This window comes from Rhineura floridana, chromosome 21 (genome assembly GCF_030035675.1).
Source record: "Rhineura floridana isolate rRhiFlo1 chromosome 21, rRhiFlo1.hap2, whole genome shotgun sequence".
Lineage (NCBI taxonomy): Eukaryota > Metazoa > Chordata > Lepidosauria > Squamata > Rhineuridae > Rhineura > Rhineura floridana.
The window spans coordinates 9,787,655-9,800,583 of record NC_084500.1 but is presented as its reverse complement, the minus strand read 5'-3'; the positions used below and the strand labels follow the sequence as shown (position 1 = coordinate 9,800,583).

The window sequence follows — 12,929 nt, the reverse complement described above, 5'->3', positions numbered from 1 at the left end:
AAAATTGCTACAAAAATGGACGGTGGAGGGACAAAGCCAGAGGGCAAGGATGAAGGAGGAGAAGGCAGCAGCAGAATGGAGGTGAAGAGCTGTGGAGGTGAGTGATGATGATGTGTGTGTGTGCTACCTTTTCCAGCTTGTGGGGTGAACTCCAGACTCATTCTGGATGGTAGATGTCTGCTTGCCCTCCCTTGCCCACCTGCCTGCCTGCCCACCCGCTCCCTCACTCCCTCACTCGCTCTACTGCTCCCCACCCCTGCTGTTTTGCACCCTGCCCGTCTCCTTGTTCGCCCTACCGCCCCCACCCCCACTCTCTCCCCACCTGCTTGCTCACTCCCTCACTCGCTCTACTGCCCCCACTTTTGCCCCCCTGCCCACCCCCTGCCCACTCACCCCCGCCTGCTTGCCTGCCCCTGCTCGCTCACTCATCCTGCCGCCCCTCACCCCTCCCTCTGCCCCACCCCCTCTCACCCTGCCACCCCATCCCTGCTCTTTCTCCCCACCTGCCCCTCGCTCTCATTCATCCTGCTGCCCCCCCACCCCTCTGCCCCCGCCTGCCCCTCGCTTGCCCTGCCACCCCCTGCTCTCTCCCCTGCCTGCCCCCCACTTGCTCACTCATCCTGCTGCCCCCTGCCCCCTCTGCCCCCGCTCACTCACTCCCAAACTCGTCCTACTGTAAGTAATTGAGTTTCCAAGCAGTGGTGATCTTCCCGCTATTTACAGTTTCTCCCAAATGGTAGTCAAGTGACTCTGGAACGGCTCTAATACTTTCATGGCTGCTTGTGTGTGGAGAAACAAAAAGGCACTTCTGATTTTTCAGCTGCCTCAAGTAGCTGTGAATTTCTGGAGACAGGTTCAGTCCTTAGTAAATGAGCAGTTTGAATAGAAAGGAATCCCCTTCAAAGTCTTCTTCCTGAACATCAAACAATTTCTCCTTTTCTAAGTACTGTAGTTTATACCTAACCTTTTGATGGTTGCTCCTAACTTCTACAAGGGAGTTTTTGGGGGATTCTTATGTGATGAACTTTCCAATGCTGCTTTGTCAAGCTTTGTTTGCCTGAGGGATGGGATCAATATTACAGTATGATGGCTTGCCCAAGGCCAAGTTGAGAAGATGCTGTCATTAGGACTAATCTGCCTACAGTTTTATTACACAGGTCCTTAATTTAATTTGCTGCATGCCAGCTTTGAGGGGTCATATTCAGGACTCACTCAAGCTTAAGCCACTCAGACTTTCTTGCTCTGAGCATCCACACCTGAAGAAGTGAGTTGCGTAATTCGAAAGCTTTCACTTATAGCATTTAGAATATTGGCTGACTCAGAAGGAAGTTGTCTCATTTGTTCTTTGTTTTCCAAATGAGACATTTTAAATAGAGCTGTGATGTTTCATTCAGTAGATTATTTTAGTAAATTTAAAATAAAGTTAATCCTACGAATTGGACATAAGATTTTAGTAAATGCTATTTTTAATATAAGTGTTTTAAAAAGTTGCAGATGGCAAGCACCTATGGCATCTTCTCTTATGCAGGAGGAACACCTGTTCTAAGATGCCTACTAAGACAAATTTGCTTACCACCTAAACCAAAACAATGCTTCTTGCTTCAGAAATACAATTTCTACCTATATACAGATTTACACAAAGATAATTGATGGATCAACTAGCACATACAATTGATCAATTAATATTGTTTAATTGGGGTATAGCCCTAGTTTTTAGCTTGGAACCAATTTGCAAGTGTCCTTGATGGTACCCAGTTAGCAGTTGGTTGTAATTTTTAATGACTTATTTTTTGACCTAGAAATCCCTGAATGGCAGCTGCTTGGCAACTTGCGAAAGTGAGGCTTTTATAATCAGAGGAGCTTTTGCTCTTAGTTCTGAAGTTTAATTGAGAACTGTTACTGGCAAGGGCCTAGGGCAGTAAGTTCTGGGAATCATCTTGAGCTTGGCAGAGCCTGGACTGGCAGCTCCTCAGAAAAGACTACAAGCCGCCAGCTTTTGAGTTTATTTGGGTTTGAATAGAGAGAATGGTTTCCTATCCCACTGCAGGTGTTAATTAACTTAACACAACCATTCAAACTTTGCTATCACTAATTCTGCTGCTGCTAATTATGCACACATTTAGGCTTATATTGAATTTTAGGTACTTTTTGGAAATTTGTGAAATTTGACTCCACCGTTCCCCACCACAATACTTGTGTACATATAATATGTACACATTTTAGCATGTGTTTTTAAATTGCTTTTTAAAATGTGTTTTTAAAATTGTATATTTATTTTTAATGTTTTTAATTGATGTAAACCACCCAGAGAGCTTCGGCTATGGGGCGGTATATAAATGCAATAAATAATCTTTACTCAAGGGAAGGATAGTCTGTTTGCTCCTCCCCTCCAATATCCTTTCTAAAATGGGATAAAACCTGTATCCTTTTGTTATTGTAGTTTTCTAGCTAGTACAAACATTCTTCTATGAATACAGATTCGTCTTGCCTTTGTGAATTAACAATTAACACATTATTATTTTACATAACACCAGTATTCCCAAGATAGATAAGAATCCTGTCATCTTACACCAGATTTGAATCTCAGTTTCTTTTGTTTGACAACTCAAAATATTTCCATAAAAGTTAACAAAACTTTTAAACATTTGCTGATGATCAGAGATACATAGATTTATGGGTAATTTGGGATATGTCCCTAGGGCTGGGGTAGCCAAAGTGTTGCCCTCCAGATGTTTTGGACTACAATTGACATCATTGCTCACCATTGCCTTTGCTAGCTGAGGCTGAGTTGTAGTCCAAAATATCTGGAGAGCACAATATCGGTTACCCCTGCCCTCGGCCATATAATGATTTTTTATATAAACTGGAAGGAAAATCTTGTTTACTGTGAGGATCACTGCTATAACTAGTCAGGGTGTATTCACCTCAGTTCAGAATTAAACTCTGCATTCTCCCCCTCCCCCACCTAATCTAGCAATTTAGCCACATCCCAAGCACAAATTGTGTACCAGGCTCCCAAGGTACCTGGAATTCTTTCATGGCAACATTCAGTAGTGAGAGAGGTAGAGTGAAATGCAGACCAGGTTGGATTAAGATCTGAACCAGAGAATAACTTTTGAAGAAATAGTCGCTTTATATGCCACTGAGTATTACAAGAATGACAAGATTGTATTAGGAGTTACAGTTCATTAGTTTATATTAGAATTCATTAGTTAAAAACTTCAGCCTCATCGGTATGAGGGCACTATTTTCCTTGCAAATTTTATTGTTATGTGCCTTCAAGACAATCACGACTTATGGCGACCCTATGAATCAGCAACCCCCAATAGCATCTGTTGTGAACCACCCTGTTCAGATCTTGTAAGTTCAGGTCTGTGGCTTCCTTTATGGAATCAACTCATTTCTTGTTTGGTCTTCCTCTTTTTCTACTCCCTTCTGTTTTCCCCAGCATTATTGTCTTTTCTAGCAAATTATGATGTGTCCAAAGTATGATAACCTCAGTTTCATCATTTTAGCTTCTAGTGACAGTTCTGGTTTAATTTGTTCTAACACTCAATTATTTGTCTTTTTTGCGGTCCATGGTATCCGCAAAGCTCTCCTCCAACACCACATTTCAAATGAGTTGATTTTTCTCTTATCAGCTTTTTTCACTGTCCAGCTTTCACATCCATACATAGAGATTGGGAATACCATGATCTGAATGATCCTGACTTTAGTGTTCAGTGATACATCTTTTCATTTGAGGACCTTTTCTGGTTCTCTCATAGCTGCCCTCCCCAATCCTAGTCTTCTTCTGATTTCTTGACTATTGTCTCCATTTTGGTTAATGACTGTGCTTGAATCCTTGACAATCATTGTCAACTTTAAAGTGACATAAATCTTCTGTTGTCATTATTTTAGTTGTCTTGACTGTAGTCCTGCTTTTGTACTTTCCTCTTTAACTTTCGTTATCATCATGGGTCTGTGGGTGGGTAGGAGGCAACAAGGGAGGAGGTGCAGAGTGAGACAGGGTGGAGTAGAGAAAACAGTTGTTTAAAAAAATGGAGTGGATGGGGAAAAGGAGCCGGAGGGCAAGAACATGGATAAAGGAGGAGAAGGAGGCAGCAGCAGAATGGAGATAAAGAACTGTGGAGGTGAAAGATGACAACATGTGTGTGCTTGTACTTCGCACACAAAGTGGCCTCCACCACCCTCTCTGGCTACTGTGCTGCATTTGCAGTATTTTAACTTTTTTGCATCTTAGTTGTCCCTTAGTTGGTGGCAGGGCAGGGTCTGGGAGGTGGTTAAGTGAGGGAGATTATGCTGGCTGGCTGAGTGGGGGTGGGTGGGTTGCACTTGGTTTGATGTGCAAAGATCTGAGTAGTGGCCTCTGCCTCACCACCGGAGAGATCACCATTGCTATCTTATGGATAAAAAGAATTATTCTACTACTGTATGTGTGTGTTTATTTTTAATGTTGTTTTAGGCTACTTTGATGTGCCAGCATCTTGTAGGCGTTTTTTTAAAAAAGTAACTGAAATGTAACTGTAGTGATTACTTTTGAGAAAAAGTAAAGTAATCAGTTACTTTCAGAGCAATTGTAATTGTAAGGGTAATTAGTACTTTTTGGGCCATGTAATTGTAAGTGAAATTTATTACTTTTTAAAAGTAATATTCCAAGCTCTGGTTTAGATGCGTAAATCCTACTTGTGTCCAGTTGATTTTACTTCCCAAGTTAGGGTGCACAGGGAACTGATTCCCCAGAAGAGTTATCTTAGGCGCAGCCACTGAGAGTGGGGGACTGTGGAAAGCAAAATAATTTGCTTTCATTTTTAAAATGATTTTAAAAAGGTTTTAGTATTTTACTTTTACTGGTTAAATAGCACAGAAATTTAGAATAGAAAGATGGGTGGGGAATTAGGAGAGTGGAGACTTGCTGCAACATCCTGCTCCTTTGGGAGCAAAAACACTTGCAGAAGAGGAGAATAACTGCCAAGCGTATGGAGGGTGAGCATGCTGAGCAAACTGGAAAATAACTCACCTTCACCGGCTATCCCCCCACCAAACTACAGTCCACAATTTCTCCTTCCAATACCAAATAGCTTAAAAAGTAAAAAATAAGATAAATGTTTAATTAAATAATAAAATAATAATAAATAATAAATAAAAATAAAATAATAAAAAATAATAAAATAAAATAATAAAATAATAATAAAAATAATAAAATAATAATAAAAATAATAAAATAATACTAACATAATAAAATTCAAGCTGTACAAACTAACCCTTCTCCTACAAAGAGCCTGCTTTAAGGTGTGGCCTTGAAGAAAACAGCTCTAAGCATGCTCAGAACAGCTCCCAGGTCTTAAGCTTAGATACTGACAACAGGAGAGAGGGATAAACTGCACAACTGGGGCAAATAAAAAAGTAGCACTGGTAAGATTTTTTAAAAAATACTGTCATGTTTTTTATGCCTGGTGTGGGACCTCCTGCCCATAGCAGTCCTTTTGGAGAGAGCGAGCAGAGAGCTGATTGGCCGGAGTATCCAGGCCTCTCTCTACATTGTAATGGATCATGGAAGAGTGTGTAGGATAGGAAAGAGTGTGGCTTTGAGATTTTTGGGGAGTTTTTAAAATATTGTTGGACACTTTACACTGAGCCCTGGTAGTACTAATGGATCATCCTCCACTGCTGATCACTACTCAGAGAGGTAAGCCCCACTGAGTGCAACTAGACTTGCTTTCAGAAATTGCAGCCTCAGTCATATTGCTGATATTTCTTAGCTGTGGGAATAAAGATACTCTTCAATGTCAAGTTTTTCCATGTTTTTTTCTTCCCACTTCTAGGCAATTATAAGCCACTGCAAAATGGATACGTTGTTCTTGACTGACACTGGGTTTCTGTTAAACTAAATTGGTCATTCCTAATTTGTTTAGATTCATTCAATGGAATTAAGGGTAGCCAACATGGTGCCCTCCAAATATTGTTGAGACTCCAAAGCCATCAGCCACAGCCTGCATGGCCAATGGTGAAGAATGATGGGAGCACCATCTGGTTTGCTGCATTCCCCACACCCGAGTTAAATCATTACAAGCAAACATTGTTTTATTGTTTTGTTTTTTAACAGATATGAAGAGCAGGAATTCTCCGAGGTCAAATCTTAAATTTCGTTTTGATAAACTTAGCCATTCAAGTTCTGGCCCGGTAAGTATGAACATATGAATCTTAGAATAATTTAGGATATTGGTCAATCTAGCCCAGATGTGGGGAACCTTTGGCTTTTGAGAGATGTTGCTGAACTATCATTCCTCTCTATTGACCATGCTTGCTGGGGCTGATGGGAGTTGTCGTTCAGCAACATATAGAGGACCAAAGCCCTCCCAAAATTCCCCAGCCCTGGGCTACCCCAAAATAGTCTGCTTCAGGGATAGGATACCTGTGGTTGTTCAAGATGCTGGGAGTTACAGTCCAACAACAGCAGAATGTCCACAGGTACCCCATCCCTGATCCATTCTGACTGGTGGTTGACTCTTTAAAATCTTAGGCAAATCTTTTTATGCTACTCGCCACAGGAACCTTATAGCTGGAGATGCAGGAACTGAAACGGAGACTGGCCCTCTTCTTGTGAATGCACAGGGTTGAGGGTTCTTGCTTTCTCCCTTCATCCAGAGTCCTTGCATGTCCAACATTAGTTCACCTAAGCTCACAAGTTATCAACAGCAGTCGTCAGAAGGTAGGCGGATGATATAAAAGACCCTACTCACGGATTCTTGAGTCTTAGGAGGTACCAGAAATTTCTATTTGGGAGTCAGACTTCAGACAGAATAATCTTTATTTATTTATTCATATTTGCACGCTAAAGCTAATAAAATGCATTCTAGGTGGCTTTAGCCAGCATAGCAGAAACAGAAAATAAGAATGCATATCGCCAAGAAAGATATTGCTGGATATCAATTTAACATCAAAATATAAGACCTGGAAGGCACATCTTACTTTGTCAAGTTATAATAGATAGAAGGACTGAGTTACAACTAAAGATGGGAGAGAAATTCAATTCAGTTCACATCTCACGTCAAATCTATCAAATCTGAAACAACATGAGAACTGAAACACAGCCAGCCTTCGAAATTCGCACTTTTCAAATTTTGCGATGCAATTCACCAACCAGACAATGTTTATAAAAATGCATGTGTTAGGGGAGTGTGCATAAAAATGAATATATTAGTGAAAATAACATCGAGAAATGCATTGTATGATGAGAAATGGCTTGCAAAAATGAGTAGATTAGTCAAACTGCCTACAAAAATGTGTTTATTAGGAGAAATTCACACTAGAATGGTGGAGAATTTTCATTAGGATTTTTTTTTTTAAAAAAATGCACAAATTGCTGCAGAAAACTTGAGAACCAAATTTACGATTGGAAAAATGGGAAACTGGGAGAATGGAAATGGACAGCTCTTTCCATCCATAGTCTTGTTACAGAGTCAAAGGTACAAAATACATGGAAATACATGTTTCATAATTCATCACCCATAAGTTGTCATGGGTGGAATAGATGGATGGATCTCCTGCCTTCTCTGCGATCCTCACTCCAGCTAGAGTTGAGAGTAGTGAGTGCTGTAAAGCCTGGCTTTTTGTACACTTTTGTATCAAAGCGGGGGGGCATGTTCCCATGGTCTTATCAGCTGCTGTCTATCTGTTGTGCCTCTCCACTCCTCCTAGAGACGGCAAGTATGACTAGCCTCAACCACTTGCTTGCCCTGTCTGCAGGTGTCAGCCACGTCATGTAATGAGCTTTCTTGCTGATATAAGCAAAAATCCATTGGCTGCCTGTCTTATCACTTTGTATTTTCCTCTGCACTTGTAGGAAAATTACTGCTTTACTCTAAAGGGAGGGCTCAAAGCCCATTTTTTAAAAGGAATGTTTTTACTCTCTGGCTCATTTACAAAATACATACATTGAAACAAGCAGACTATATAAGCTATTTCAGCAATTCTTAAACATATTTATGCCCAATATTTGAGCAAGCCCATTACAACAGTGTGCTCAATTACTTGAGTGCTGCTCCTTGTGTTGTCAAAACTACAGCACTCACGTATAAGAGAGAGATTTCAGCAGACTTGCAGAAGTATAATTTTTCAGGTGGTGGGGTGGAGAGAAAGGCAAGGAAAGCCCTAAAGGGAGAACCTCAAAAACAGCCCAATGAGGACTAAATATGCTGAATGTCCATGGAATGCTGGGGATGAGGAGGGTCAGAAAAACAGTGGGTGGGCCACACTTGGCATGGGGAACCTGTGGCCTTCCAGATGCTAGTTCCGATCAGCCCCAGACAGCATGGTCAGGGATGGTTGAAGCTGTAGTCCAGAACATGTGGAGAGCCAAAGATTCTCCACCCTGGGCATTGAGAGTTGGGGAAGGCTGCTCTTAGAGCACGGGTAAACAACACAGCACCCTCCCAAAGTTCCTGTACTCCAGCTTCCATCATCTCTGACGATTGGCTATGCTGGCTGGGAGCTAATGTGAGTTGGAGTCCCAACAACATCTGGAGGGTACCTTGTAAAGCAGAGCAGGCACGTTTGAGTCCAACTGAAGCCAGTTAATCCCCTTTCTTTCCATGCAGACACATTAGCTGAAGGATAAAACCACACAGACCTCCAATAAGGTAAGTGTATTTGTCCAACGTCTCACTAAGAGGATCACCTGTGTCTGATGGAATGTTTCTCTGTATGTTTATATTTTTTAAAAAATTAAAAGCTGTACAAGATATCACAGAGACATTGGGGTGAGCAAAAAAGGGTGCTACTGTGAATGACACCTTTTGCTGCAAATATTTTGGTGCAGCCCTGCATCACTAAGGGCCAAGTCCCCACCTAATTTCCCCCCCTTTTTGTCTTTTGCAGGGCATTTCTGTTTCGATTTTGTTTGTTTTTAAGGTGAAAATGCTCTTTTTGCCACACTAAGCACCACTGCTGCATATGACATGCACTTCGGTCCTAGGCCAATCTTTCCATTAGATGCGACTGGAAAAGATGCCCAAGGAAATGAGCCAAACAGGTTGTGGGATTCTTCTCCCCACCACCGCCACCATTCACACTTCATTTTTTGTGATCCGAAGGACGTCACAGGGAGGAGATGGAGTTTTGCTGCCAACGTGTACTTGAATCAGCTTCTCTGTTATTCATTCGGCTTTTTGAAACCTGCGAACATTATCTGCTCCTTGTTCTCAGTTATCCGTGTTTGACTTAAGGGTCACAAGCGCTGCTCTCCTTGTGTACCTTCTGAGTTGAGAAAGTTGTTTTAGTTTTTTTAAGAAACATATTCTTATAATCCTTAGCTGTACTGTGGGCTAGTTCCTTTCCTACCTGGAGCTTGAGAAGACTCTCATACAGCTGCAAATGCCCTTTCTGTTTTCCTGTCTTTCTAATGCTAATGCTAATGGACTTTGTTATTTCGATGTTCTGAAAGTGGTAGAAAGCTCCACCTCTTGAAGAGAACTTCAGCTAATACAGAATGTGGCATCTTTGCAACCTTTTCTGTTCCTTCTGTCTCTCTCCTGCCCCCTTTTCTCTCCAACTTCAGTTCTGGAATGTAAGAAAAGCCCTGCCTCCATTAGTCCAGCCTCCTGTGGCCAATCAGATGTCTCTAGGAAGCCTGCAGCTGGGGCATGCAAATGACAGCCCTCTCTAGTGGCACACTGCCTGTGAACCTGGTCATCTCGTTTAGCTTCCAGCTATGTCTCCTCCTCCATGGAATTGCTGAACCTCCCTTTACATCTTTTGAAGTGAATGGCTGTTGGAAAAACTGGTGCCAGTGAGTTTTGGAAAGAAGTACTTCCTATTGCAGGTGTGGGGGACCTCTGGCCCTCCAGATGTTGCTGGACCTGCAGCTCCCATCATCCCCGGCTTGCTGGGTCTGGTGGGAGTTGTAGTTCCATAACAGCAGGAGGGCCTAAAGGTTCCCCACACATTTCTCCCCATACCTCAGCCTTCTGTGTTCATGTTTCGTGGAGTGACCAGACCCCCCGCCCAAGTTCTCTCTCTCACCACTTTCTCCACACTGTGCCTAATTTGATGAACCTTAATCATACCCTTCTTCCCCAATTAAGTCATCCTGCTGTCTTAACTTCTGCAACTGGTTTTCTGGGCACAATTTAAGGTGCTAGAATTAACTTGTAGAGTTCAAAAGGGTTACATGCCTTTCAGACCACCATTGTAGTCTTTATAACCAGTCAAGGGCAGTCATTTGATAGTATCCTTCATTGGAGAAATCCAAGCAGCAAGGGAGGATTTAAAGAAATGGGCGGGCTCATCTTTAGCTTGGGGGGGTCCAGTAGTTCAAAATAGGTACCATCTGAATGCATTGCAGTATAGGTACAGGCAAGCAAGCAATATTCTTGTTAGTTGAAATCTATAATTCTTTTGTTGTTTAAATATGAAAGAGTTGAATCCAGTGTCGGTTCTATTCAGTGCAGAGCAGACAAAGAGAGGGGAGGCCCTCAAAGTGCTGAGTCAGCAACCAGTTGAAAACAAAGGTGGTAATTGTTTATTACAGCCCGACGCGTTTATTAAAGCTCATACAAAAACTGTTTTGTACACGGATGAGATAGCAGCATGCTACTTGTCCAAGGTTGCCTTGATAAAGGGTTTTTTGATAGCCAAAACATGTCGGGCTGTAATAAACAATTGCCACTTTCATTTTTGGCTGGTTGTTGACTCGGCACTTCAAGGGGCCCCCCTTTTGTCTGCAGTGCATTTGGGATGCCTCCCTCTTCACTCTCCTGCTCTACTCAGAGCAGACCTATTGACATTAAAGGACATGACTAACTTAGGATCCTGAGTTATAGTAGCAGTGAACCCAACCAGGTCTACTCTGAGGTCCATTAATTTCAATGGGTCTACTCAGAGTAGAATTTAGATGAGTACATTCCAAAGCTTTTTTTAAAATACAATTATTATTACACATTACCCAGAGAAATTGTAGAACAAAACTCAAATTGGTCCATAAACCCAATGGTGGACCTGAGGTAGAAGATGTGTGGAGGATCCTAACATTTTGTTGTCATTTGATATCAGCTTTGGGAGGCATGCCACTTTGAAAGGAGGAGCAGCAGGGAGAGGGGCTGCTTCAACTTTCCACTTTGCCCATTTGCCTGTTTGAAATCACCTTCCTCCCCAGGTGCTTTTCTCTGAGCAGCAGTAGATACATGGGACCCTGCCTCTTTTCCCCACAGGTGGAAAAGCAGCCAGGATGTGTGTGCGATCTGGAGAGGAAAAAGAGAAAGGGTGAAAACACTTCTTCAGGGAATGACTGTAGCTCAGGATAGAGCACCTGCTCTGCGTGCAGAAGATCCCAGGTTCAATCCCCAATGGGGTAAGGCTAGGAGACACTTCCTGGCTGAATCCCTGGAGAGCCACTGCCAGTCAGTGTAGGTGGTGCTGAGCTGGAGGGACCAATGGTCAGACTCAGCAGAAGGCAGCTTCCCATGTTCCTCCCCTCACTACTTACTCTGCTCATGATTGCAGCCTCCAAGGTTGCTTTTCCAGTTAATAAACAGGGAAACTGCTTGTGTGTGCATCTCTTCCCTAAGACCAAGCTGGGCCTTAATAGGAACAATCAATAATGATTGTTAATGGCCTGACTCCACCCCCGCCCCCAGCATGGCACTCAATATCGAGAGACAGGCCTGAAAAATGCCTGGCCCCAGGCTTAAAATCAGTGAAAAAGAGGCATGTAAGGAATATGAAAGCACAGAAACCACATGGTGGGAATCTCCAGTGTGGTTTCAAGTGCCTGAGAAGGGGAGTTTAACACGGTCTTTGCTAGCAGAAGGTCCCAGGTTCCCTGGGCTGGGAAAGGGTTAGGGTTTTGGCATCTGGTTGGCCACTGTGAGAATAAGACACTGAACTAGATGGGCCGTTTGCCTGATCCATCAGGGCTCTTCGAATGTTCTTAAGGCCTTCTTGCTGCCCTGGGCTTCTTCAGGAGGCTGGATGGTACTGTACAAAAGTAAAAATATTCATGCATCACCCCATTCTCTTTTGTTTCTGGCACATGACTCCCAGAAGGCTGCCCAGAAGAGGATATGGCCCTCAGGCTGAAAAAAGTACTGCATCCCTTATCTTGGGAACAGCAGTGCTGTTGGTTAAGGTGGGCCTCCCAGTAGGGGCTGCCAGAGTGGGGAGGGGAGGGGAAGGGATGGGGAGGTTCCTCACAGTTCCAGCCTTTCCATGCAACAAGGTGAGCCCATTGATTGTAAAGGGCAAAGGAACCGTGATGACTGGAATCTCACTTTATCTTTTAAGGAAAGGGCTTTACATGCATAAGGTCCCAGGTTCAATTTCTGGGGTCTCCAAAGCTGGGAGAACTTCCTGTTGGTACAGACAATGCCCCACTAGGTGGAGAAAGAGCCAGACTTGTTTTAAGACTGCTGTCTATTTTTGTTATCAGATTATTTTTTTATCTGACGTAACAAGCTGGGGCGGGGGAGATAAATTGAATTCAGCCAAGTCCTACTCAGAGTAGACTAGGGATAGTCTGTCAATTTCGGTTCTCTCAGCTTCTCACTTTTCTAAGGTTAAATTCAGTTCTCTACATTTCTGCAGCAATCTGCATTTTTTTAAAAAAAAATCCTCATGAAAGTTCTCCACCATTTTAGTGTGAATTTCTCCAAATAAACACATTTTTGTAGGCAGTTTTGACAAAGGTACACATTTTTGCAAACCATTTCTCATCACATAATGCCTTTTTGCATGTTATTCTCACTCATGTATTCATTTTTTATGCACACATTCCCCTAATAAATGCAATTTTATAAATATTGTTTAGTTGGCGAACTGTATCCCATAATTCTAATAATTGCAAATTTCAAAGGATGGTTTGTGTTTCGGTTCTCATATTGTTTTGGAAAGTGCAACTTTGATAAATTCTGTTTGAAATGTAAACTGAATCG

The 12,929-nt window shown here is 42.4% G+C and overlaps 1 protein-coding gene across 9 annotated transcripts in view; it reads left to right on the top strand.

Annotated features, from left to right (window-relative positions):
* The window catches only part of RAP1GAP2 (RAP1 GTPase activating protein 2), a 335,084-nt gene extending 322,947 nt beyond the window's left edge, over positions 1-12,137 (top strand). For 6 of the 9 annotated variants that reach the window (XM_061604672.1, XM_061604670.1, XM_061604667.1 and 3 more), the window contains 3 exons: positions 6,107-6,183; positions 8,601-8,642; positions 8,881-12,136. In XM_061604672.1, the coding sequence (XP_061460656.1) occupies positions 6,107-6,183; positions 8,601-8,609 (86 nt within the window). In that variant the 3' untranslated portion in view covers positions 8,610-8,642; positions 8,881-12,136. Of the gene's footprint in view, positions 1-6,106; positions 6,184-8,600; positions 8,643-8,880 lie in introns of all 9 variants that reach the window. The other 3 variants (XM_061604666.1, XM_061604671.1, XM_061604669.1) reach the window with 1 other exon arrangement.
* The last annotated feature ends 792 nt before the right edge of the window (positions 12,138-12,929 follow it).